General features: G+C 41.6%; 1 protein-coding gene across 3 annotated transcripts in view; it reads right to left on the reverse strand.

Annotated features, from left to right (window-relative positions):
* Window positions 1–27,698, reverse strand: part of LHFPL6 (LHFPL tetraspan subfamily member 6) — a 278,027-nt gene that overhangs the window by 12,620 nt on the left and 237,709 nt on the right. For all 3 annotated transcript variants that reach the window (XM_058548069.1, XM_058548067.1, XM_058548068.1), the window contains one exon: window positions 17,678–17,776. In XM_058548069.1, coding sequence (XP_058404052.1) covers window positions 17,678–17,776 — 99 coding nt within the window. The remainder of the gene's footprint in view (window positions 1–17,677; window positions 17,777–27,698) is intronic.

The raw sequence follows: 27,698 nt of genomic DNA on the forward strand, positions 1-27,698 counted from the left end.
TAATGGTAGAACCCCCCAAATCCTAAGCACGGAGTCTGTGTACAGCATGTTTCAGCAAGCGTTGGCCATCTTCATGCCTCCTTAGCTTCTGGAGCAGGACTACAGTGGATGGACCCAGCATTTCTCCTCAAGAACTGCAGCTCTTGACTCTAATGAACTAGGCTGACTATCTCTTTCTACCTCTCCTGCCCCTTCATTCCCAGCTTTGGAGATTGAACGGCAGGATTTGAACTCTCCTGGGAGTTGAATGGTACCTTTTCCCCAAAACACACCGTATGCCTCAGTGTATGATGTTCTAGCTTGGAGCACTGGAGCCACTTCAACAAAAAAGAGGAGGCATGAAATTTCTTAAAAGATCCTCCCAGCTTCTTTGTTTGCCCTACGTTCTCCACAGAGGTAACGAGGATGTAAAGAGTCAGAAGATAAAATGCAGACATGTCCATTGTTAAGGACAGACACACTCAAGCTATGGCATTAGTAGTATTCTCCAAGACCATGCACGTCACAGGGTGCAGGGATTTATTCTCTGGAAAAGATAAGATATGGATCTGCAAAGAGCTCATAATGGCACTATGTCTAAGGAGATATGCTACAGTGCATTTTGATAGGAAAATATAGATCAGCCTTACAAATTTCATCCAGTGCAGCTACGTTGACTCCGTAGTGGAGCGGGAGTGAGGAGCGGGCTACAGAGGAGCACAGGAGGGGCAGGACCGCTGGGCAAGCACCATCCTCAAATATAAGTGCATGTTATATGGGGCTCAGATCGTAGGGGAAAAGACTTTCCGGAATTACAAACTAATTCTATTCTATTCAAAGGTGTAAATGTGTCTTCTGGATTCCCACAAAAATCCTGCTAAAGAGCCATAATTTTAATTTGCTCTGTTGTTTCTTTCTTGCCCCCATAGAAATGTTTTGGCTCCATCTTTAGGATGAGGAGCTGAGGGAAAGAGAAAAGAAGAGTTTTGCCCAAGTACTATTGACTGTCCCCCAAGGACAGTGCTCACCATCATCAATATAGGGATTTACCAGAAAGTACCTGTCCGAGGTCTCACACTTGCACGGCTGCTCAGATTCATGAAAGGGAGGACGCCCAGGACCGTAGCCGGACTTGACATAAGGTTCAGTAGTATATCAGGGAGAAAAGATGTTGCTGCTTATTATTACTACTATTATTATTAATGCTTTCTTTCCTAGAATCTCAATAAGTTCTAACATCAGAGTGTAAATTTGGACTTTTTTTTTTTTTTTAATTTTGAGCATCTGGAGATTTTAAATACTACTTTGTGTTTGTTATTTTCTGCAAATAGAAAACCATAAAGCAGAAATAAAGTCCTGAACGAGCAATACCCAGCACGAGAAAAACACATAAATGCCATCTCTCTGATGCCTAATTCTATACTTAAAATATATCAATGTAAGGTCTGTAGATTAGATGAAAGTATTGTATCAATGATAATTTCCTGATTTTGGCAATTGTGCTGCTATGTAAAAGAATGTTATTTTAAGGAATTAAGGAATGACAAAGCAAATATGATGAAATTTAACATTAAGGGAATCTGGGTAAAGAGTATACGAGAACTCTTTGTACTATTTTTGCAACTTTTCTATAAATCTGAAATCATTTCAAAATCAAAATTAAACAAACATAAAAATTTAACTATATATATACACACACATACACATATATAAAATCAGTGGGCGACTTCTATACTTGTAAGTATAAAGAGCAAGAACTCAATAAATATGTTGGTACTATATGGTACCCAAAATGAGAAATCTGCATAATGGCAATTTTTATTCTGTAATTTTCCTCATGAAAATATTCATTCATGCTCTTCCACTCCATTTGCATGTGTAGCTCTGCTGAGCCCAGCTCACAGCGAGGTATCTGAAGTCCCTGCCCTCTGGCTGCATCCCGTCTAATATAAAACCTCACCCCATTCCCACCAACCACAGCCAACCACCGACAATGAAGCAAAGAGCCTACAAATTAAATCCACTGTGGGAGGTCAGAATTGGCCACCACAAAATATGTCTTTTTACCTTGGTTATTTTATCGATAGACTGGGAGGGTCCTTGCTAAGACCAAACATTTACATTTGTAAGAGAAATCTCCATTTGTAAAGGTACCTCCCTCTCTGTACCAGGAAGAAGGGGGGATGACTTTATTTCTAGAAACTCTTATCAGTGCGGAAGGTGAGGACTTAAATCTGCACACTTTTGATTACTGTGCTTTCTGTTAATCTCCCATAGCTGACTCCCCCACTCGCAACATCCTCCTTTGTCTACCTGAATATGCTATTTAAAGTGAAAACCTCCACCATTTGTTGAGAAACTCAGTTTCCCTGGTCCCTCCCATGTATACATGTTATAAAGCTTTGTTTGATTTTCTCCTGCTATTCGGTCTCATGTCAATTTAACTTGTAGCCCAGATAGAAAAGACCCAGAGTGGGTAGATGCTAGTCTTCTTCCCCTTCACAACCTAATAAAGAAGAAATTCTAGCATTAATCATAAAATAGTGTGAGACAGTAAGTGAGGGGGATATGTGTGCAGGACACATGTGCCCAGGTGGGGAGGAAATGGAGCATGGACTCCATCTTCAGGATGCTTGGAGCAGAGGACCAGGGTAGCAAATGGGCACAAAGGGTCAATTTTCCTCCATACAATTTCTGCAGCCCAGCAAGGTGAAGTAGTGATATACTCCATGGGGAAACAACATTTCCCACTGAAGGAAGGAGGTTTTTCCAGCTGATACCTAGAGGGATTTTACACAAACAAAGCATGTGCTCCATAAGAGAAAGACTACAGGATTTTTATGCAATCAAAGTTGTCCCCAGACAGCTCCAGCTGTGGGCACTTGCAGCAAGACAGGAAGGCAGGAAGAATGCAGAGTCAGAGATTACAGTAAAGGGGTTAAACCTGACAGGACAGAAGCTTTTCTACATTCAAGCCTTGTCAAGAACCAGTGTATCACACTCCATTTCTGTGTCCTTTTGACTTTATCCTTTCCTTGCTCCTCTTCCTGCCACCTAGCATATCACAGCATCACAGATTTTAGAGCCAAAGGGACACTGGAGAAGAATCATCTAGGTCAAGGGTTGCTCATCTTTTTCTGAAAAGGGCCAGAGAGTAAATATTTTAGGTTAAAAGCAGCCATAGACACTGAGTAAACACAGGAGTACAGCTGTGTTCCAATGAAACTTTATTTAAAAAAAACAGGCAGGACAGATTTGTCCCATAATTTGCTGACCCTCCATCTAGGTCATCTCCTATATTTCACTGATGAGGATACTGTGGCCCAGGAGACTTAAGTCACTTTCCCAGATCTCTTGAATGTGTTTTCTTCAGTATGAGAGTCTTTCTCTTTGTTTATAATTTAAAATTTCCCAGTTCCCCATCTAAAGCAGGGTGTCGAGGCTGGGTTATTCTTAACCAAAAATCTAATCCTGACTATTTGGGTGATAAGTACATATACCTCATAATTACCTGCCTGCACTTTTAAAGTTAATTTCACATAGCCAAAGCAAATAATTATAAAGTTGTAGGCAAAAAAAAAAACCCAGCAACCTCTTGTACTAACAGACCAGTACATTTGGACATACGTACTTCATGTCAATATAAGTAAATCACTAGTATGAAAACAGCTCTAGATAAAAAAAAGAGCAGGGTTAGATGAATGGACAAACAAAATGTGGTTTATCCATATAATAGAATGTTATTCAGACATAAAAAGGAACGACATCCTGACACAGGCTACAACATGGATGAACCTTGAAGACATTATGCTAAGTGAAATAAGCCAAGACACAAAAGGACAAATATTGTATGAGTCCACTTATATAGGCACCTAGTATAGGCAAATTCATAGAGACAGAAAGTAGAATAGTGGATACCAGGGGTGGGGGTAGGCGACAATGGAGAATTATTGTTTAATGGATACAGATGCTACTTGGGATAATGAAAAAGTTCTGGAAATAAACAGTGGTGATGGTTGCATAACATTATGAATGTACTTAATGCCATTAAATTGTTCACTTAAAAACAGTTAAAATGGTAAATTTTATATGTATTTTACCACAATTTAACAAAAAAGGAGCAGTGTTATGTGGGGCAAAGAACACAGTAGAGATGGGTCAGTCAGAGAACCTGGAAGATCTAAGAACCAGACATCCAGGGGATTTTGCTGGGTGTGGCTGCAAAGGAACCAGTGCTTCTTCACTCCCTCTCACACATAGGCTCCCAATGATTTTCCCTTTTGTACCACACCAAACCTGCTGTCTCTTTTTTTTTTTTTTTTTAATTTTATTTATTTTTTTTCTCCCAAAGCCCCAGTAGATAGTTGTATGTCATACCTGCACATCCTTCTAGTTGCTGTATGTGGGACGCGGCCTCAGCATGGCCAGAGAAGTGGTGCGTCGGTTGGCGCCCGGGATTCCAAACCCCGGCTGCCAGCAGCAGAGCGTGTGCACTTAACCGCTAAGCCACGGGGCCGGCCCCCTGCTGTCTCTTCTTCACGTTAGATCCACCCAGGGTCCTTCCTCTCAAACTCTACACTGACTCAAGGCCCTGCATCACCCCATCCTGAATGCCAGGAAGAATCACAGGGCCATGAAAAGGGTGGCAAACATGCTTTGCCCACACAGCATTCCCACAACACAAAGGAATGGCAAGAGAAATAAAAATACCCTGGTGTTTCCAGAGACGTATTTAAATTTCAGTGTTAAGTGTCAGAAAAGAAAGGTAGGATGAGTGGAGCAGCATCTGAATTCTTAGGATCACACCAATCAAATGGACCTCTGTCCTGTGGCCCTGTGGATAGTTTTGTTAATATAACACGTTTGTACCATTTACACATAAAAAACGGTTTACCTTTGTCCTGTCTGGCCCGCTAAGTCTCTGCTAACACAGTGTTATTAATCCTCACCCCTTAGCACCGAATCCATCCTAAAAGTTTCACTAGAGATAACGCACTGTTAAGATGATAAGGCACACACATTGGCTCTATACACAAGATGTACGCTGGTGGCCTTTGTGTCCATGCTGTGAACGGACACAGAATCCGATCTCCATGTGGGGGTGGCTAAGATAACCAGTGGGGCTTTATTCAGTGTATGGCAGTAAAGATCATCCTTTAGTTTCTGTCTATAGCTGCTATTTATAAAGGCTGGAACTACCTGAAATTCAGCTCCTTTGACTCACAGATGGCCCCAAAGAGAGCGTGAAAGGACCCAGACTGGCTCTAATTGCTGCTCCCCAGTGTGATCTGTGGCTGCAGCCAATTTCCCGACAAACCCACGTGAAGAGATGCTGCGTTCCATCCTGATGGCATTTTATCTACCCTCCCCCGTTTGCACCCCTCACACTTCTATCAGCCACTGAGCAGCCACTGAATATACTCTGTATGCCCTTAAACGGAAATGGGCTGCAGCGAGCGCTGCTTTGATCTTGGTTAGTCGCCCTCAGTCCAAGGGGTTTCCTGAATGATCCCTCCTTGATTGTAAGGTAGCTCTTGGGAGCGAACCTAACCCAGTTTGGTCAAGCACAACCTTGAAACTCTGGTAAATGACAATACCCACTGAAAAAGTGTGAGGGATGGTAGGGGTAGCTACTCTCCTCAAACCTCATTTCCAAGTTGTAATGAAAGCAAGTCGCAGACCAAACCCTGCTACACATACAGACACTTGTTAAACACATAGTTATCAAAAAGCAGGCACAAACCAGCTCATCAACCTGTTCTGGGAGCTAGTTAAATCCCAGCTCTCTATCTTTTTAAGTGTTTGGCCTCCCACCTTGCATGAAAGAACCACTGGAGGCAAATGCAGCAAGCTTCCAGGGCAGGATTCTGTTCCCTTTGTCAACAAACGACCAGAAATCCTCCAACCCAAAGGCTAGAAACTGAGCCCTTTAGGGATGATCAAGCCTTGGCTGCCATTCCTAAGGACAGAATGGGTACAGCTGGAATACTTCAGTAAAGCTGTACTGGTTGTTAAAAATACTAAAATATGTACTTCTGTACTGGTTGGTAAACAGCCACTGCCCCAGGTTCCCCAAATGTCCTATTGTCCCTTCCCTCCTCTGAGAACCCTAGAGAATCCTAGTCTCATGTCCCAGAAACCAAAGAGTTAGTGCTTAGCAGAGCAGGGCCCCTCAGGAGCCTGCTGCAGCACTGGGGCCACTATTTGTTTTAGTTCAGATTGGTCATGGCCAATGACATATTGGTTATTAAATATTTTGACTATCACTTGGGCTTAGAACAATGGCTATGTGCCTGGAAGGATGCTTAAATCCTTTCATGCAAAGATAGGGAGTGTCTCTAAATCTTTCAGCCAATCCACAATCTTGAATACCTTTAATTTCACCGATGAGAGTCCATTTTTAACATTCATCATGCTAATTAATAAGACACTAATTCCACCAATAAAAATCCATTTCTGGGGGCCAGCCCAGTGGCGTAGTGGTTAAGTTCTCAGGCTCCACTTCGGCGGCCCAGGGTTTGTGGGTTTGGATCCTGGGTGCAGACCTACGCACTACTCATCAAGCCATGCTGTGATGGTGACCCACATATAAAGAAGAGGAAGATGGGCACAGATGTTAGCTCAGCGCCAATCTTCCTGAGTAAAAAGAGAAAGACTGGTAACAGATGTTAGCTCAGGCCTAATCTTCCTCACCGAAAAAAAAAAATCCATTTCTGACCATTATTTTACTAATAGTAAAGCTTCTGGAGTTGGTTGAGATAAGGATAACGGAACACTTGGACTAGAAGTCTTGAGTATCCACTCTAGAGCATGTGCCTGAGTTGTGACTTCCTCTAACTGATGCATACATCTCCCTCTGTGAATACTGAAGTATTTTAAAACGAATTACAGGCTTTGTAACAGTGGTGTCAAGAACTGAAGGGTCTGAGCTTTTATTCTACTTGCAAGTTGACAAGTTGCACTGCCACAATTTCACAGATGCTGGCAAAAGATAGGAGCTCCTGGGTCAGAGATAGAGAACTGTATTACTCACGGCACAGCAAGCAGCATGAGCTTCATGTCTGCATCCACCCCTTTGCCTCCCACATCCCACAGAGGCTGAAGTGGCAAACTCAGCAGGTTTGTGTCACAGTCTAGGAATCCCAAGCTTAGGGAACCCCAATTTTTTACTATAGGCTGCAAGCAAATCTGCCCAAACTTAGCCCCAGAGGGAGACATTATCTTTATTATACTAAACAATAAATAAACCTGTCCTCTTTTCCAGCAGGATTCATTATCTTCCAAGGCTGTTCACTATACAAACGTCTTTGAAAAGACAGTTAGGAATAAAGTGCTCTTGAGACATGCTGGAGAATTGTCTTCTGGTAGCAGCACTAATGAAATTGGTTAGGATTCTAAGTGGAAGCATATTCAACTCACTAGGAGGGTTGAACACTCATTTTCACAGATATGATTTCAAATTAGAGCTGGTGTATGGCAGTACTTATTTGCAATAATGCTTACTCTAAGTATAGATGTTTTCCCCTATAGCATCCCTCTGACAAACACTTTCATAGATAAGGAAGTCAAGTCAAAGGGGTTCAATGGCTTCACAGCTTCCTGGGGAGATTTGTGGCTTGCTGGGAGGTTACATCTAGAGTTCAAGTCTCTAAGCTTTCTAATGTCAGACTTCCAAATGTTGTTTACCAGAGGTTCTAACTCTTCAGATGTCAGGAATGCATTTGAATAATAAACAAAAGCTATGAACACTCTCTCCAGAAAAAAGCACATACCCATAAGCGTATAAAATTTGCACACAATTTCAGTGGGATCACAAATTCCTGATGCCTATTGACGGATTTTGGGCCCCTTGAATGGTCTGGAGACCTCAAGAAAAAACCCACCCCTGGAACAGGGGTTACTATAACATTGAAATCATTTACCAGCATCATCAAACCATCAAACTTACTAATCCAAAGTACCTTACGTATCCAGATATCATGTTGCTGACATCCTCAGCTATCCGAAGCATAACCCCAAATTAGGAAGTCAAAAAAAAACTGTCCAGAGCTACAAAATTCAGTGCTTCAAAGACCCACAGTGCACAGAAACAGAGCTAAACTGTGTTCTTTTAAAGCACGATTCTAAGATGATTTATGATGATTTGATTAGAAAGGACACAAATTAGAAGTGAGGCAATGAAGAGAGAAAGGCATAATTAATAACTGCAATGAATAATCGCTGACAGTGTGACATAAAAATGTGGTAAAGCAACAACAACAAAAATAGAAAGAACTCAAAGTGTTTTTCAGCCTTGGTTATTTAGTGAAAGGACAAGTCACTCTATAAATGTCCACGGCTCTCAGGAATGACTCCATATGATAGCATAACCACTAATGATTAAAAACAAGGCTGGTTTATGTTTTTTATATGTTTTATATATATTCTGGCTCAAATGACGGAAAAGTACATAACACACCCTAAAACTATTTCAACATGATCACAATAGGAAACATGTTGGTGTTTAAGGTAGAAAGGAGGGACTAATATTTATAGTATGTCTTCCAAGTGCAAAGCACCTTCCACAATCACATTTAATCCTTTTAACAGGCCTGTGAAGTAGGTACTGTCATTCCCTTTTAAAGACTCAAGAACTGAAGTTTCGAGAGCTCAAATAACTTGCCCAGAATCAAACAGTTGCTGGGGAGTCAAATTGAGATTCAAATCCAATCTGTAATTCCATTAACTATTCCTTTAAGGGGAAAATTCATTTATCTGGAATAATTCATTCATATGGAAACTTCTGATACATGAGTTTTTCTCTACAAATTCTCTACATTTATTAATTTTTGTCAACATTCTACCAGGTTAAAAGTCAGGTTAGAAGTCAGATCAGCATTAATTACTTTGTTATATTTTTGGTTTTATTCTAAAAACACTTTTGATAGGTTTATTAATCAATAATACTTACAAATAGTCCTTTCCTAGCAGACCTGTTAAGAGGAAGTGGCTACTTTCTATCTTCTATTACAGAACAAAAGCAATAACGACACAGTAAGGTCACACAGGAGTTAGCACACTCATACGATTTCTCCATTCTGGGGCAGAAATATTTCTCCTGGGATTAAGCATCATAATATAAACATTTGAAAGAACTCTCTTCTAATGTTCATATAGACAAATCTCCCAACAACATCAGTGAATGGTCTTTCCTCAGTGTTACTATTTTGAACGAAGATATAATTAGATAGAGGATGGTCTAAGATAAATCTGTGATAAAGCTCTCAGCTGGAATCTCCTTGAGGGCAGGGAGCAGGTAGGAGACTTCCCAACAGGGTTGCGTTACATTATCCGAAGAAGTCAGCTTGGGATGGGTGGGGGAGGAGGGCAGGTTCTTCTTCTTAATTAATAGATTAGCTTCACATCCTTAACTACCAGAAAATTTTAATAAAATCTACAGACTTATTCAAGATGATGTTCATATAGCCCATTTGTCTTAACTGTCCTTTCTTTCTTGTTTATGTATTTATATTTTATTTATGTATTTATTTTTTGTGAGGAAGATCAGCCCTGTGCTAACATCTGCCAATCCTTCTCTTTTTGCTGAGGAAGACTGGCCCTGGGCTAACATCCGTGCCCATCTTCCTCCACTTTATATGGGACACCGCCACAGCATGGCTCGACAAGCGGTGCGTCGGTACGCGCGGGCGAACCCCGGGCCGCCACAGTGGAGTGCACGCACTTAACCACTTGCGCCACCGGGCCGGCCCCTGTCCTTTCTTTCTTATAGATATTGTTGATATAGTCAATTGAACAAAGTTCATCCCTGAGACGATCTAAAACATCACAAACAGTTAAACTTAAAATGAATGCATTTCTACTCTCAGATTAACATTCAAGTGAAACATACTAGGAAATAGTTAAGAGCTCATAATACATAAGAATAATTAGAATTAAATAGTTCAATTTTCTAAAGTCGCTTAAGTAAACTATATCTAAAAAGGTACATAACTCAGGTATATTTATTTTTTGTTTTTACAAAAGGATCACATTGAAAAAAATGAAGAATCTTTAAAAGAGAGATTAGCCTTTAAAAGAGAGATTAGCATATTTTTTTCCAATAGTTTGGTTGGCCATATCTTGAGGAATACTATTTCCCACAGGTTTTCTAAGAGAATTTCATTTTTTCTGCAATCACTGAATTTCACTGCTGCAGATCACTACAAGCCACTGAATTAGGTTTTAAAAAGGCATTCTTACAAGAATGGGAATGATCCTGCTCTGAAAAAACCAAACCAAAAAAGACTTTCGGAAGGAAAGATTTACAGCAATTTCTTTTTTCATCTATCAGGGCACTTGGTTCTTTAAACTATGACCCTGAACTTGATATTTTTCTGAGAGATGGTTAAGCGATTGTCCCTTAGAGAGTAATGCTATGATTCTCACCAGGATATCAGTGGCCAAGCATATACAGAAACATGATGGCAGAAATTAGCGATAAGGTTTCTCCCTCTTTTTTTCTCTCCTCCTTCTTTCCCTCTCATCCTCCCTTTCTCCCTCCCTCCCTTCCTTTAACTATTCAGTAGATGGCAGATATGTGACATGCAGGTAAGGATCATGTCTACCTTATTTATAATTTCATCCTAAGTATGTGGCACAATTTTTGGTACCTAGAATGTGCTTAATCAATATTTGTTGAATAAATAAATCTATTTAATACTGCTGTGGGCTAAACACTGAGATACACACTGAAGTTGCAAAAATCCCGTCCCATAGGTTCACCTGGAACCTGCAAAGATGTATTTAGGGAAGCAGATAGAATTGGATCTATGATTATACAGAATGTAGGACTAGAAGCATTTAGGAAGCTGTAACTTAAAGTGGAAATGTTCAGGCTCTAATGTTGTTATCATGATCCCACTGGAATGGGCAGGTTGAATTCATGCCCCTCAAATAAATTGGTTCTTCTCCCCACTTCCTGGGATGAACGCAGAAAATGCTTCATCTCATGAAAAGAGGTCTCAAAGAAGGCTGAGTGACCAGAAAAGCTGATTGTTTTTTCCTTAGAGGTACCTGGACACTTTGCTCCATCACTTCATCACTAGCCAAGTTGGCTTCCTCTGCCTGTGGCAGTTTCCCAGCATCATGTCTAGCATCACATTCCAGAGTGTCCCCTGAGCCTACTCAGTTTGAGCCCTGGTTTAACTCACAGCAGCTTCCTGGCTTTCCTCTGTCATCCTCCTGCACTAGAGCTCTGTAGGAGGGAACACAGGCTCCTGTTGAACCTTCTGAATGACTCCCAGCAACTTGGACTTCAGTGTCAAAAGTCTGGAACAGATCCAGTTAATAGCCATGGAGGCGGGGCATTATGGCTGCTTTGAAGACTTTAAATTTGTCTAAATCTCAATGCATATTCAACGCCTTATTGCTAACCAGTGTCTCAAACAGCAACCTCAGAATGGAATCATAAATTTACTTTAAGCAATGACAAGAAACTCATCAAGGGCTAGGAGTCTCTTCCCGAACTGAGGGACAGATACTATCTGGGGCTCTCCACAGGCACCTGGTGGGCAAGCCCTGCGCCAGCACCAACTCAGCTGCCCGAAGCTGTGGGGCAGAGCCACAGCTGCCTGAGCACGAAGCCGCCTCAAAAGTCCACCGAAGCAACAGAAGCCTTCTAACTTCTGGCCAAAGCGAGGCTTATTTTATTAAATGCTACAGAAGCGGACAGCAGCTTCTCCTGTTGTTATCTGCAGAAATAGAGGCCTCTGTGTAGCCATCAGAAAAACTGGGTCACTCAGTTTAAGAAGCACTCACTAACACCAAGCTTGAAAAAGCTCAGAAAACCAATTTTCTATTTTTGTTCCCATTTTTGCCCACTGACCTCCCCAGAACTCGCAAAAAATTGTTTTTTCTCAAGTGCGAATAGATTTGAGAGAAGAGAAAATGTGAGTCAGGAGTCAAAGAGTTAAAGCAGATGTGTCCAAAGAGATGTGGGATGGTCCCTGCTCAGATTAGATAGAAGAGATTTCTTCACTGAACTGAAAATTTGGAAGAAACAGACTCTCATCTTTTCCAACCCTGAGAGGCTTTGAGTTTTCCGAGTTCCTGGTACTGTTCTTGAGAAGCCAAGAGCACAATTTCAAGAACAGGAAACATGATGGCTTCTTAATCAAATTAAATAGCAAAATGAAAGCAATAATTACTCAAATTTACTTGGCAAATTAGCAAGACAAATTAATTGAAACACTACTTTTGATCATAAGGATATAATTATAAAAGTCTTTGGTGGATGAAAATATCTCTGAGGCATGAATTAAATCAATTGGACAACCTGATTATAAAGACCTTATGCTTAATGTGTAAATCTAGACCTACTGTTATGGAATGTAAAAGGAAGAATAAAAATCGATCAACAATATTCATTAAAAATGGTCCTGTATAAATAATGTGAATAATAATAGCAAAAATCTACTGGGCTTTTATTATGGGAAGATGCTGTGCTACACTACATATTATTCTTACCACTTGTACTGTTTTGTTCTTTTAAAAAGTAATAAATAAAATCCCATTGTTATCACTTACACATCACAAACCATTACTGACCCTTTGTCCACAATCACAGACTTCACGATGGAAAGAGCACAGGGCATCGAAGTCCAACAAAAGAAAGACAGATGAGATGCCTTTTCTCTTCTTAGCCTCATCTTCCACTTACAAATACCACTACTTCTCAGTAAAATCTGGTTCTACAAAACTCTGAACACATCCAAGCTGGACCATAAGAAGCCAATTAGTACACGGTCTCCCCTGGTGGCAGTTATTCATTCAAGAGTGGGCACGTGACAAAGTTGGCCCAACTAGACTGAGGAAAGAGACTGTTATTTCATTATTTGGGGGAGAAGCTCGCCCTCTCCTATCCGACATGAACAAGGATGCTTAGAGCCCCAAGTGCCAAATGCAATCATCTTATGACCGAGAGAACTAGCCTCAGGATGAAGCCAGCTTTGGGATGGACAACATCTTTGAGCCCCTGGATCAGTCAAATCTGCAGCTCACCTTAGCTCTGACCTTGTAATAAGAGATCTTAAATGTCTTCTTTGTTTGTTTAAGCCAGTTTGAGTCAGATTTTTGTAACCTAAAGCTAGAGCATCCTAATTTATATAAAACAAAATGAATATTTCTTAAACTAAATTCTAGAAAAGTACAAAAAATTAATTTTTTTATATAAATTAGGGCTGTTTTTTTGAAAGTATGGTTGCTGACCACTTGCAACAGAATTACCTGGGGTGCCTGTTTAAAATACAAATGAGAGAATCATAATTTTTGGGGCATAGAAACTAAAAATCTACATTCTCAACAAGTCTACCTCTGATTCTAATGCTAAAGGTTGAGAGCTACCGTCAAGGCAAGCTATACAATTTCAGTGGGAGAATTTAGAAATTCATTAGGTAGCCTGTTTGGACTCTTGTTTCTCTATTTTAAAAATGTGTGTATTCAGATCCGCTCCTTGCTTCTTCATAGATAAGTATGATCCAAAGGTAAGCAGAGGAACAATCTTCGATTTGTAAAAGTCGGTATTTTTGCAAAACCGCTTCAAGGTTCTGCACTTGATAAAATATTAAGATGCTTGAGAAATAATTAATAGTTTTATAAAATTGTTTTCAAGGCATAGAAAAAAATTCTCCCCAAATCTCCTTTCTGAAGAAAGGAGGCATTTTTTAAAGTAGATTCTATCAGACTCCTACCACATTACATTACAACCACAAGTGTGAACTTTTTATGAAGTCCATTCCTTCCCTAACTACTATGTAAATTTTTGGACTCAGTTTAAAGGTTCTTTCCCTGGGGGGCTCTTTCTACCCCTCCAAGTATTCCTACCCCTTCCAGTGTACCTACACAGGCTCCTTCCTGGCTCTTCTTCCTGCCCTGTAACCTACCTTCATGCCCCCCCAAAACACACTCACACTCACTCTTTATCTACCTAAATCCTCTTCAGCCTTGAGGGCTCAGCTGAAAATAATACTTCCTTAGAGAGCCCCCAGATGAGGTCAGGTCCCCTCGAATGGTGATATAGCAACTAAACAAAATACCAGTCAGGCTGCTTTCAGCTGCAAGTAAGAGAAAGCATGCCTCAAACTTGACCCAACATAGAAATGAATTACTGTGTGCCAGCAAGGTTGGAAATTCCTAGGGAAGGCCTGCTTCAGGGATGACTGAACCACAGGCTGGTTTCTCTGCCCACCTCTGGCCCCACAGGCTGCTTGCTCCTGCCATTCTACCGGGTCAGAGGTGGCTGCCAGAGAGAGGGAGAGCACGGCTTCTGGTGCCTCTCCCTGAGATCCCTTCTTCCCTTCTTCCTCAGAAACCTCTGGAAACATCTCCTTCAGTCTCACTGGCCCAAATAGGTTTAAGCCTTCCCATCCCATCTGGTGTTAAGAGGTGGGATGACCAAGCTTAATTTACAGTGCTTGCCACCTTATTTCACGCCACAAAACAAGAAAATTGTAATATTTATACAGCATAGTAGGATAATTGGATGGGGCTGCTCAGAGCAGAGTCTTGGACTGCCCTAGGTCCTGAGCAGCCGCCCTGGGGGCTGAAGGGATCAATAAATGAGCACATCTGGAATGAAGATATTTCTGACATGTCAGGGGTGTGCTTTGATTGAAATCAGGGATCTTTAAACCACAGGTCCGCCATCTGTTTTGTAAATAAAGTTTTATTGGGACATAGTCACACCCATTCATATATGAATCGTCTTTCATGCTACAACTGCAGAGCTGAATAGTTGCAATAGAGATCAGATGGCTCACAAAGCTGAAAATAGTCACTATCTGGCTCTTTACAGAGATGTTTGCCAACCTCTGGCTCAGATTCACCAACAAGAGTGGAATAATATTGGCAAGGCAACCATGATGCCCACTGCAGTGCCTGACACTTTGTCCTTTCTAACACACTTCCCATGTATATCATCTTTTTGAATATCTGCCTCTCCTGCTAGTTTTGATGTTCCCTGAGGGCGACGAATAGTGTCTGTTTAAATTCCTTGCTTATACCATATCGCCAGCACCTAGCACAGGGCCTGGCACATTGTAACCATCCCATAAATATTTGTTGGCTGAATAATTGAATGAAGGCACTCAAGTAATCTTCCATGTGGGAACAAAAGCAATTATTTCTTCCAGGATGTCCTCTAGAGAGAATAACAACATTTCAATAACAGCATGCCAAGAAAGTGACCCATATTCCACAATAAGTAGGGCATGAACCTTAATAACATTAATATGTCCTAATCCTTGGAAGGAGGATGTGTCCACACACTGTCTCCACTGAGAGGAGGCAGAAATAAGCTGGATTTTCAGAAGTGGCAGAGGCAGGGTGTGGCTGCAGCAAGCAGCGTGTATGCCACTAAACCTGGGCCCCAGAGTCATCCTTAGTGAGAATGCTACCCTCACATGCATACTATGGCTCCCAGCCCCAGTCCTAGGTTCTCTCCCAAGTTTGCTCCATAATCTGTGACTTCACTCATTCACTGAAGTTCAGCCTTCATCAGTGTTCAGGGGAATAGTAATAATTTTATAAAGACAGAAAACACAGGAAGTTAGGTGGGTCAGGCATAGTGATAGCTCTGTGCCTCAGTTTCTCTTTAGGTCTTTTGAAAGAAAAGATCACGGAGTCTGCAAATATAATAGTAACTGGAGAAACCGAACTTGATACATCCAAACCACTTATTCAGGGGAACTAGAACCATTTTAAGATGATACCGGTTTTGATTTTCCCTCTCATCATCCAATCTAAGAGAAATTTAAAAATATAAAGGCAGAAATTAAAACAACACTACAGTTTTTCAAATTGCTAAAATGGCTTTAGTGAGTTTAATAACATAAGAAATTATTATCACTAGTAAAGAGGCAAGTTTTTTTTTTTAAGTTTAAATTTGACATTCAAATTTTTAATTCACAATGCTGAGAAGCTATTAAATACTGGGGTGCAGTAATGAAAATTGCAAAAACAAGATCTGAGTTTCATTATAACCTGCTAATTAATACAGCAACACACAATAGCAAGAGATCAGCGAGAACAGTATTCTAATCAAGTCAAGGCCTGTATGAAACAGCCAAAAACGCCTCAAACACCAGAGAAAGAAAAATACCAAACACTGTATTAAAATATCTCCCCTGGAAACAATTTGCCTTCCAAAAAAAACAAAAGCTGACCATCAACTTTGTGCCAGCATTTTTCCCGTCTCTGCATTTATGGCCATCACAAACTAATCCAGACTTAAGAAAGCTTCGTCAACAAGGAGGGAAAAATGGGCAGTGGAAAATCTCTTATTTTTTATCCATGCAAATTAGGTGGTATTTAGAGCATGGTCTTCTCTACCAAAAGAGCCAGTATTATTTTGAGGGAAGCAAGGTGTTTGCCATCCATTGGGTCAAACAAAAATTGCTTCATTTTCAAATTCACAGACTTTTGATCTGGTGTCATATCTGTCCATTCTTCTCAGTACCTAACAGAAAATTTTTTTCCATAGAAGTTCTAACAAGTTTTTTCAATGATTTGGGATATAGTAATACTGCCATTGGAATTTTTCTCCTTAAAGTGAAATATTTAATGTGAAAAGTGGATGTTTAAGTCAGTAACTCACTATGCACTAATTGTCAAAAACTTAGCCTATCCATATAGTAGGGGGAAATATATTTGCTGTCATTTGGCAATAAGTGTTTTATGGGTTCATAGTCTTTGGTCCAGTAACACCAATTCTAGAAAAACAACCTAAGAAAATAATTCAGTTAAGAAAAGACTTATATTCATTAAACTACTCATTATGATATGTCTTAAAATAACAGAAACCGGAATAGACTAAATGCCCAACTAGAAAGAAAGAAGTGGTTAAGTAAATGTAGGTTTATCAACCCAGTGAAATATTATCTAATCATTACAAACTATAATGGTGCAAACCATGTAGTACTATGCAAAAAATTTTTATAGAATGCTAAATAAGTAGGTACTACTATACGTACAAGTAAAAAAATCCAAAATTTTCTGATTAGTACACAGAAAAACTCATGAGGCCTTCATCAACGTGTGAACTCGCACCTATTTAATCACATCTCTCCTGCTTCTCACTCTGCTCAGTTCTGTGGTCTGCTGATGAGCTTCTCCCATTCCTCCCTTGCGCCTCTGCTATACTGTAATCCTGGCCTGCAAGATGCTTCTGTCTACTGCCAGATAATCCACGTGCATCCCTTTGTTCAAGACCCAGCTCAATGCTCATCCTTTTCACAAAGTTATTTATTACCCTGGAGTGAAATTGCTTTGGGTTCCTTAACCTTTACTGTCATTTCCTTGATCATTTTGTTTGCTTTATCTTCTCAGATAGACTGTGAATTCCACAGAGCTATTTTTAGCACATGCAATGAGTAATAAATACATGATTTTGAATGAATTAATCAATGAATATAAACTCTTCAGAGCAGGGCGATCTCTTTTCTTTGTATTTACAATACATCCCATAGTGCAGGTAAACAGTAGATTATCAATAACTCTACACTGAATAAATGGATAAATGAATGTACACCTATTATTACACATGACTACTGGTTGCAATACCAGGATGTGTTTGTCTTCTCCATCCCTTTTCCATCTTCTGCTTCTATGAAAGATGAGACAACGTTCTTTTCTAAAAGGAGTGCCATTCATGACGACAACTTACCCAGGTCAAACTGGCCAGAAATGTAGCCACAAGTCTGCCGGACTTCCTCACTGTCCCAGCCCAAGGGGTAGAGGGCACAGCCAGCACCGATCAACAAGCCTGCAAAGAGATAAGATGAGAGGGCTTTACCAGTGCCTCTCTGCATCCCTAGGTAAAGGTGGTGGGGGGATCAGTATTAGCACTATAACAAAGGAGCATGGTGTCTGCTTTTTGGAAAGCACCAGCCACAGCTCCCTTTAGCAATCAAAGATCAATTTGATTCCAAGAACAATTTCAAGTCTGCTTAACAGGGGAAAAAAAACCTTGACAGACAGCTCAGTTTGGTTCCAACTTTGCCTTTTAAAGCATTAAAAGCCTTGCAAATCCTGTTTAGGAAATACAACCCAGAAGCCCTTTTAATCACTCTTGTAGAAAGCCAACCAATTCCACCATGAATCCATGTAAACAAGTAATTCAAGATCAAGCAAAAGCGCCTAATAGGTCGTGCTTCATCATTCATTAGATTGTTTTTTACAGTTTAAGAATCAAAATAGACTGTTTCAGCATCACCAAATTTTACTGGGGCAGGAAGAACACAGAGATTTTCAGGACTCACTTTGGCACACTGATTGAACCTGTGAACTGTACTACGAGTTGTTAGGCTCCGTTGAGAAGATGAGAATCTGGGAGCATCCACTCATCTCAAGAAAAACCCTAGAAGACAGACACTTATTGTAATCTAAGTCCTCCTCGCAGCTAAGACCAAAAGGTGTAATGATTAAACTGAAGAAAGTGACCGTTTTATTTTAATATAAATTAAGTTATCACGGCAGCACACTCTGAGCCGACAGCTTTTGATGGGTGAGTCTTTAGTTTTGCGTCTAAGCCTAACACGGTTTTACAAGAAGCTGAATGAGACTCACCATGTGAATGAGCGGGCTAATCTGAAAGTCACATCTTGTCATGTCAATCATTGAGTATTATGGGTATTACCATCACCCGTTAGTCCCACCAGTGTGCTGAGCCAGTAGGACCAATGCATACGCAGTCTGATTGGTGAGAACACCAGCCTGTCTGAGGGAATGTGAGTTATAAGGCACTAAATGAGGGAGTCCCCTAAATGAGAAAAGTCCATTAGTATGGTAATGTAGAGGCGGAATGACAGGGTCCCAAATGCATCTAGAAGAGGAGACTGTCAATATTTCTGGACTGAGCCCTTTCCTGTCCCTCTGTGGTCCTTCTCCCCACGCCTGGTGGGTGATCTGAGTAGCTGTAACCCATACAAATAGCCTGTTTCCTCACAGGCATCCAAGGAGCAGCTGTTTTCCATCCCCCTCCCCCAACCTCCATGCTGAGCTGTAAGGAGAGACATCCTCCACGAACTGACACACACTTCCCACCCTGGTGACCCTCCCTCCAATGTACCCCTTGGTCAACATTAAAGTGACCATCTAGGGCCGGCCCCCTGGCTTAGCAGTTAAGTGCGCGTGCTCCGCTACTGGGGCCCCGGGTTCGGATCCCGGGCATGCACCGACGCACCGCTTCTCCAGCCACACTGAGGCGTGTCCCACATATAGCAACTAGAAGGATGTGCAGCTATGACATACAACTATCTACTGGGGCTTTGGGGAAAAAAAGGAGGAGGATTGGCAATAGATGTTAGCTCAGGGCCGGTCTTCCTGGGCAAAAAGAGGAGGATTGGCATGGATGTTAGCTCAGGGCTGATCTTCCTCACGAAAAAATAAATAAATAAAATAAAGTGACCATCTAATGCAGAGGGGCTGTGATCCAAGGAAACATCTACAATCACTGGAACTGCAAATCACTAACCCCACGATGTCCTACATGCAATTGTATAAATATGAATTGTGTTGAGGCCAAAGAATAATCCAGAAAGCAGGAGTATGAAGTTTTGCTCACTAAGCATATGCCCTAGTGACCGGTTTCCTTAGGCTTTTCCCCTTGGGATAGAATTTATAGAATTCTGAAAACAGCTTCAAACTAGTTTTACCACCATCAGGTAAAGAGATAATTAACGAGGATGCCAAAGTTTGTGTAAATTGAATTCCATGAATGTTTAAAAAATAATGTGGTATCCTTTCCAAGATACTCAGTTCCTGAATTAATAATTAATAAGTAACACCACTTTCTGAGATCTTGTGACCAGTTGTTTAAGGATGACAAATGCAGAAAGGCAGTCAGAAAATGTTCAAGTGTGAGAAAAATGAAAAATAGTAACATTCAAACCATCAGTTTTCTCTTTATCTGATAGGCAAATAATAAAGAGTTTCATTTGCTAATGTTCTTTTCAGTACAGCTGAAAAATATGTGTCATGCATTCACAAAATCACCTCCTTTGGTCCAGTATTAGACTGGGCACTTTGGGAGACTCAATAGAGAGGAGCTTGTAAATGCCTATATACAGAGCAAGTAGGCTTGTGGTTCTCCAAATGGTAGAACACGTGGCAGTCATGGATTTTTTTTTTTTTTTTTGGCTGAGGAAGATTAGCCCTGAGCTAACAGCTGTGCCAATCTTCCTCCACTTTTTTTATATGTGGGTCCCCGCCACAGTGTGGCTGACAAGTGGTATAGGTCCGTGCCCAGGATCCGAACCCATGAACCCAGGCCTCCAAAGCGGAACGTGCAGAACTTAACCACTATGCCACGGGGCAACCCCTAGTCAGGGTTCTTTTTTGTAGAATACTGGTCTGTCTTTGTGACATTATGAAATGTAGATTCAACCATATAAATTAGGAACAATTTTATGCAAGGAAATTTGTATTACGTGTTTGAATTTTTAAAAAATACCATGAGCATACGCTCACACTAGGAAAAAGTTCACTGGAGGGCAACTACCTTATCTGGATTTTTATATTAATATTTATGTAGTCTTTGTTTTGTCATCTGCTAATGTTTGCTAACAGCAAAGATACTGCAGATTCTGAAAGTCTGAGAAACATTTCTGGGAGAAAAGTGTATGTTGCAAACTGATGAGGCTAAATTGGCTGTGGCATTATTAGGTTCTGTCGGTAAACACCAGGAGCCTCCTCACCACCTTGCTATCATTGTAGGTTAAGGGGAAAGCAAGTCTTAGACCAAATTCGGCCAAATATACAACAAATGTTTTTGTTCATTAGCAAGCTGGCGCAAAAAGCAGTCAGACAGCCAGTACTAGAAGCTCAGCGAAACCCTCCCCCCAACTCCATGAGACAGTCATTCTAACAAGTACCTTCAATACACGATAAATACAACAAATATTCAAATGGCATGATGAGGGGCACTTCAGGTCAGAGCAGGCAATATCTTCTGTTTAATAGAATGGGAAGACAACCCTGGTGGTCTAGTGGTTAAGAGCCGGCGCTCTCACTGCCGGGGCCCAATTTTGTTTCCCCGTCAGGGAACCACACCATCTGTCTGTCGGTTGTCATAATGTGGCAGCTGTGTTGCTGTGATGCTGAAAGCTATGCCACCTGTATTTCAAATACACCCACGGTGGACAGGTTTCAGTGGAGCTTCCAGACTAAGACAGACTAGGAAGAAGGACCTGGCCACCCACTCCAGAAAAAAACTAACCATGAAAACCCTGTGAACAGCAGCGGAGCATTGTCTGATACAGCACGGGAAGGTGAGAGGACGAGGCAAAAAGACCAGGCAGGGTTCCACTCTGCTGTACACAGGGGTCGCAATCGACTCCATGACACTAACAACAAAATGGAATGGGAGAGGGGGCCCAGGAGCAAAGAGTTCTAGACCTGCATTGCCCAATGCAGTAGCCATGAGCTACATGTAGCTATTTAAATTTAAGTTAATTAAAACTAAAAATTCAATTCTTCAGTTGCACTAGCCACATTTCAAGTGGCCACATGGCGTTTGTGGCTACCATATTGGACAGTGCAAATATAGACCATTTTCATAATTGCAGAAAGTGCTGTTCTAGATCTAAGACATCGCTTCAAACGGATGCTGCTCTGGTCAGATATGTACATCCTATGCCTGATACTGCTTGTTAACAATCAAAATCATCCCTGCTCTTCTAGATTCTCCCTTTCTAGATGGGGCTAAAGGCCAGGAAGCTACATTTCAAAAACTCCCTTGCTAGCAGGAGTTCTGGTTTATATTCCGTCAATGAGAAGCCCTCAAGTGAGATTTAGAAGGTAAAAGAGAGGGATAAACCATGTTCCCCATTAGCAGCTGCAGCCAGGGGTATGCATTTCTGCAAAGAGTACACATGAGATTTTGGGAGTGGCTTTCCGGTACCTCCCTCAGCATCACCCACTAAGGGCAGATCATTAGCTGCCCTTAATTTCCTGATTTCCTGAATTCTTCAAAGCAGCTTCTCTGACCTTCACTTCCCCAGACCTCCCAATAGGTCTGTGTAACTTTAAATCCCTGGGCTACATCCCTTCCTACTTGAAATATCTAGAGTGGTTTCTTTCACTGGCCAAACCCTGGCTGGCACACGCCCATGTCCATGTGCAAGGACAGAGGGACTGATACACATCTTTCTATCCTACCCTCTGTGTGAACATCATCCATTTTCTCAATTAAAAATCATCTCTAGGGGCCAGCCCAGTGGTGCAAGTGGTTAAGTGTGCGCGCTCCACTGCAGTGGCCCGGGGTTCACCAGTTTGGATCCTGGGCGTGCACCGACCCACCGCTTGTCAGGCCATGCTGTGGTGGCATCCCATATAAAGTAGAGAAAGATGGGCATGGATGTTAGCCCAGGGCCAGGCTTCCTCAGCAAAAAGAGGAGGATTGGCAGATGTTAGCTCAGGGCCGATCTTCCTCACCAAACAAACAAACAAAAATCATCTCTAATACAGCTTATGCTAATTATCAAACCTTGGGGTAAGTAGAGATAGTGATATTAGAAGGCTTTGTGTTAACCACCTCTGTGGTATGAACTCTGGTTAGGGAATTTGACATGCTAATTAACCTCTCCTGCAGTGTTCAGTTTTAGCGGTGTTAAACCCTAGACCATGTTGTGGAAATCAATGTTTGATGGAAGCATAGTTTGAAAGTCCCTGAATTAGATAACACTTAGATATCATACTGTATACTGAAATGGGGCAGAGAATATTCCGGAATTTGAGGTGGTTGCCCAAATGATATCCTAGTGACCTAATGGGTTTTCATAGCTCTACTTGCCAAATTTGCTCCTGGGAAGAAAATGTGTCAAGTAGAATCACTGGCTCACAAACTTTTATACTATTTACATGGATTTTCTTTATTAGATATATAAACCTTGTGGTTACCACATGGGTTTAATTATGTGGTATTTTAACCAAATTCCTGGGTTGCTGCCATAAAAGACATCATTAAAATAAGTCACATTATCACACTTTTTTGAGTAAAAGTGAGAAAAGACTGTGAATTGAGGAAACAACCTGAAGAAGGTGGTTACAGAGGTGGGGTGGTTGGAGGTGTGAAATTATTTGCAATTACAGGCTCATTTGCAATTAAGAAGAAATCTATTTTTGCAATCCTAAAGACTGCAACTTTTAAGGGGTCAGGAGTAAGTCACAAATTAGTGTAAATTAGTTCAATCTTTAAGTTTTCACCCAGCACCTAGCTGAAATCAGCTATCTGGAGGCAAGAAACCCTAAGGAAGGTCATTTTGTAGGAGGTCTTAGAAATTTAGAGAGTCTGCCTCCTAAAAAGGAAAAAAATATAATCCAACAAATGACTCAATAATTCTTAAATTAGAAAAAATTCATTTGAATAATGCATTGACTATTAGGCCATTCCAACCTAAGTACCCTAGGGTTTTGGCCTCATCCTGTTCAAGGCAATTAAAATATTTTCAGAGCCAGGTCAGTGGAATGACCCCTCAGGGGAAGCCAATGTTAATGGAGAAGAGAACGCACAGATAAATGCAAAGGGTGGGGGGCCCTTGGGAGCTGTGCAATGATGCTGTGTTATCCCCAAATGGGCTCCTGTGCCTGAACCTTGGCCAGATACACCGCCTGCCCGTAAAGCAGCTACGAGAGAGAATCCCTAGTGGAAACTCTATTCCTTTCGCACAATTCTGGAAATATCTGCCATGATACTAGTTATTTCTTAGAATTTGAGTGTGAAGTCTGAAGTTTGTAAAGAACTCAGTGGTCAGAGTAAGAACCCGATGCTGGGAATTTTCCCTTCTGCAAAACTCGCTCTATTCCAAGTCAGTACTTAACACTCAGCCAGCGGAATATTAACATAACAATTCGGCTCCTGCCAAGAAGGCAAAACAAACCTCTAGTCAGCCAATGCCAATTACCCTCCACAGGTGGTAAGAATAGAATCCTCATGCTAAACTCATAAAGCCTTATTTTTTCCAGGCCACTCTTGAAAGTTTTTATGTGATCTCACTTTTTTTTCCATGACTATTGCTCCATTCTTTTTCCACATTTTATTTTATTTTTTTACAGTGTGACTTTTTCCACCTCTCGCCCCTTCAGTGATCACACCAGCATTTCCCATCAATTCATCTTTTATGTTTTTTGGATACTTTTATCCGTCCTCCAGTTCCTTTATCTTCGTTTCTGTGGCAAGCACCGAGGGAAATTGTTTTCTTTACTTTTCTCATGAAAGCTGCTCCGTCTTGTAGCCTGTTATCTGGACTTCTCTTTGGAAGATGTTGGCACGTTTCCATCTCCAAGTCTCCATATGCTAATTTACGTACACGATATTCATCCATTTTCAGCCGTAGATAATGGTCCCTTTACAGAATGTAACAACAAAATAAATCCAGAGTGGGGAGGCAACAAGAGCAAGGGCCAGTATTATAACTCTTCAGGCTTATAAACCACACCTCCTTTCAAAATGCTTTCTGGAAACTAAGGCACAGATGACAGAAGGACACAGAGCCCAGATCAATCCCAGAGCTCCCGGGTCCCAGTCCAGGGCTTTTTTCCACCTATCATGATCCCAGTACTTGGATATAAGTCCACTCCAAGGTCACACGCTCACCACCCACAACCTGAGTTCAGCCACAGACATGTTGGATTTGACCAACATCATGTTTTACTAAGTGGAACTTTTCACCTGCAAGTCCAGATTTCTTGTGTCTCTTGAATGATTGAAGGATGTGCCAACACTGAGTCTGCACACAGCTGGCTAGAGCTGAGTCATGGCAGTCTCATTAAACAGCTCGGGAGCCCTGGCCAGTCTTGAAGGCATGTCTGAATGGGGATCCCTGGCTTACTTCATCCATTACTGGTTCTTTGAATATGTCTTGAACTTTCTCATCTCTGAAAGTTGAATCTCTTCTCTCTCCTTACCTTATGCTCAGACTCTGCCATGAAAATACTAGCTGTTAAGGCCTAGAAACCTCAATATGCAGCCTGCCCTGGCCACCCCAGCAGTGAGCTACAGGTTTTACCCCTTCCCATGAACTCCTACTAGGATGCACTCCGTACCATTTATTTGGGGCTTACCACCTTGCATGGTAGTTCTTTGTAAGTATTACATCTCTTGGAAGGCCAGAAACTCGACCATATGTTCCCTTGCTTCCAACATACCGGTTCATGAAATTTGTTAAATATTAAGTAATATTGTTTATTCAGTATTTATAAGAGCCTCAGAATAATTATATGATAGTTATACAATAGATAATATAAAACATATAATTGCCCTCATTTGGCAGAGGAGGAAACTGAAGCTTAGAGAAGCAGCCTTGTGTTCATGAAGCTACTAAGTGGTAGATCCAGGGACTTACTTCCAGTCTGAGCCCTAAGCCAGTACTCCTAACCTTTACCTTCTAAAGCCTCCCAAATCCCCACGTGTTCATGGTCCCAGCTCTGGGCAGACCTCCCACGTCCATGCGTGTACTGAACTCTATATAAAACGGAGAAGGAGAAACGAGGCAGAAGATGAAGAGAGATTTCAAGTCACCATTTCTCCAGGATCGACTCTACTGCTGCATATAACCAAAGCCAAGGGCCCTTGGCAACCCCACAGACCCCCCTTTCCCTGAGTGCCAGCCAGGTGGATCCTGGACATGAGCCCTAAGACACAAAGCTCTGTCCACAAAGAGCACATGGAGACGTAAAGATGAGCAATGGATTCCTTATTATCAGAAGTTTAGCCAAGGAAAGCATATCTTATCCTAATGCTACAATATAAAATAGATATATGGTCATTTCTGAACTATCAAAAATATTTTTACAATCACAAGACTATTTCTTTGCTGCAAACATCCTGCAGAAGAGAATATACTTTAGGTTTTCTTAAAATGTTTTCCAAAATAGCTCCTTGATTCTCATTTCTTCTCCTTCTCCAGTTCATGCATCAGAAGACACGAAAGACATACACAGGGTGTTAGGTGCCCGAATACCCGCTCCTTAGCTCAGAGCAAAAACTTCCCGAGCTAATTTCATGAGTGACTTGTCATCTTTGCTCTTTCTAGAGTCCTAGGCAATCACTGCTAGAAAAAGATAAACTTGTTTTAAACAATGAAACTTTCGGGGAGATTTTGTAATTTTTATGTGACAGTTTTCTGGTAAATTACATTCAATTGAAAGCAACTAGTAGTTAAGAGCGCCTCAATTCCACCATTTCACTTCTTTAGGTCTCAGTTTTCTTTATCTGCGAAATGGGGGAAAGACCTATCTCTCAAGGTTGTCGTGAGGATTAAATCAGGAGTAAGTGAGGAGTAACTAGTTGGGCACAGTAACTCAAAGTAGTTCAGTGAATGGTCTCTACTGTTAAGCTTTTTTTGTGTGTGAGAGGAAGATCAGCCCTGAGCTAACATCCGTGCTAATCCTCCTCTTTTTGCTGAGGAAGACCGGCTCTGAGCTAACATGTATTGCCAATCCTCCTCCTTTTATTTTCCCCCAAAGCCCCAGTAGATAGCTGTATGTCATAGCTGCACATCCTTCTAGTTGCTGTACGTGGGACGCCGCCTCAGCATGGCTGGAGAAGCGGTGCCTCAGTGAGCGCCCAGATCCGAACCCAGGTCGCCAGTAGTGGAGCGCACGCACTTAACCGCTAAGCCACAGGGCCGGCCCTCTACTGTTAAGCTTTATACTTTGCGCTTCGGGTGGTGGAGGGGTGGGCGTGGCATTGGCTCAAGCCAATGTGTGTTTGTACACACTTGCCTGAAATTGAGTCCTCCTCTCTCAAAGAAGATCCTCTTCTTAGATGGAATGCAGGGAGGGTTTTAGTAAAGACATTCCTGGAAGCAACCGTGAGCAGTTGCCCCACAGTGGTATCAGTCATGCAAACAAACCTTAGTAGGTGCAAACGAAACAGCCACAGCCTGACGACCCTCAATGGATTCGTACACTAATACAAGGATAGTTAACACTTTCATCTGGGCCATTTTTTGTTTTGTTTTTTGCTTTTTCTTTTAAAGGCACTTTTGGCCTTTTCATGAGGCAGGTAGAGCCAGAACTGATGTTCCCACTTGGTAGAAGAAGGAATAGAGTCACAGACAGGTGGGGAGATCAGAGTGTCATCATGTGGATAACCAGAGGCAGAGCTGGGACACAGACTGAGGGTCCCGAACTCCTTTTTCTGTGCTTTGGTTCACTGGCTTCGCTCTGAGACTGCTGAGAAGGAGGCTAACAATGCTCAGCACCACAGCTAGACCTCGGAAACAAAACAAACGCTAGTCTGCACTGACCCTAAAGTGTCCCATGTTACAGTGGGAGAAAAATAAAGACACCGTCCCACATTTCCAGAGTAGCGTGGTCCAGTACAGTGCTTCTCAGACTGATGTGCGCACAGGACAGCTGGGGGCTTGTTAAAATGCAGATCCCAGTTCTGTAGTCCTGGGGTGGGGCTGGACCTCCTGCATTTGGAACCAGCTCCTGGTGAGACTGAGGCTGCTGTCCAGACCACACTTAGAGCAGCGAGATTCTAGTAGAAATAGTACAGACTTTGATGTCGATCAAAACCTAACCAGGTGTGTGACCTGGAGCAGCATGCTTTTGACTTCTCTGAGCTCAGATTTTCACCCATAAAGTAGACCTAATGGTGTCCACATCCTTAGCATTGTTATTGGAAATAAATGAAAGTCTTCATAAACGTGCCCAGGGCCTGGGATAAGATAGGGTCT

This window comes from Diceros bicornis, chromosome 9 (assembly GCF_020826845.1).
Source record: "Diceros bicornis minor isolate mBicDic1 chromosome 9, mDicBic1.mat.cur, whole genome shotgun sequence".
NCBI lineage: Eukaryota > Metazoa > Chordata > Mammalia > Perissodactyla > Rhinocerotidae > Diceros > Diceros bicornis.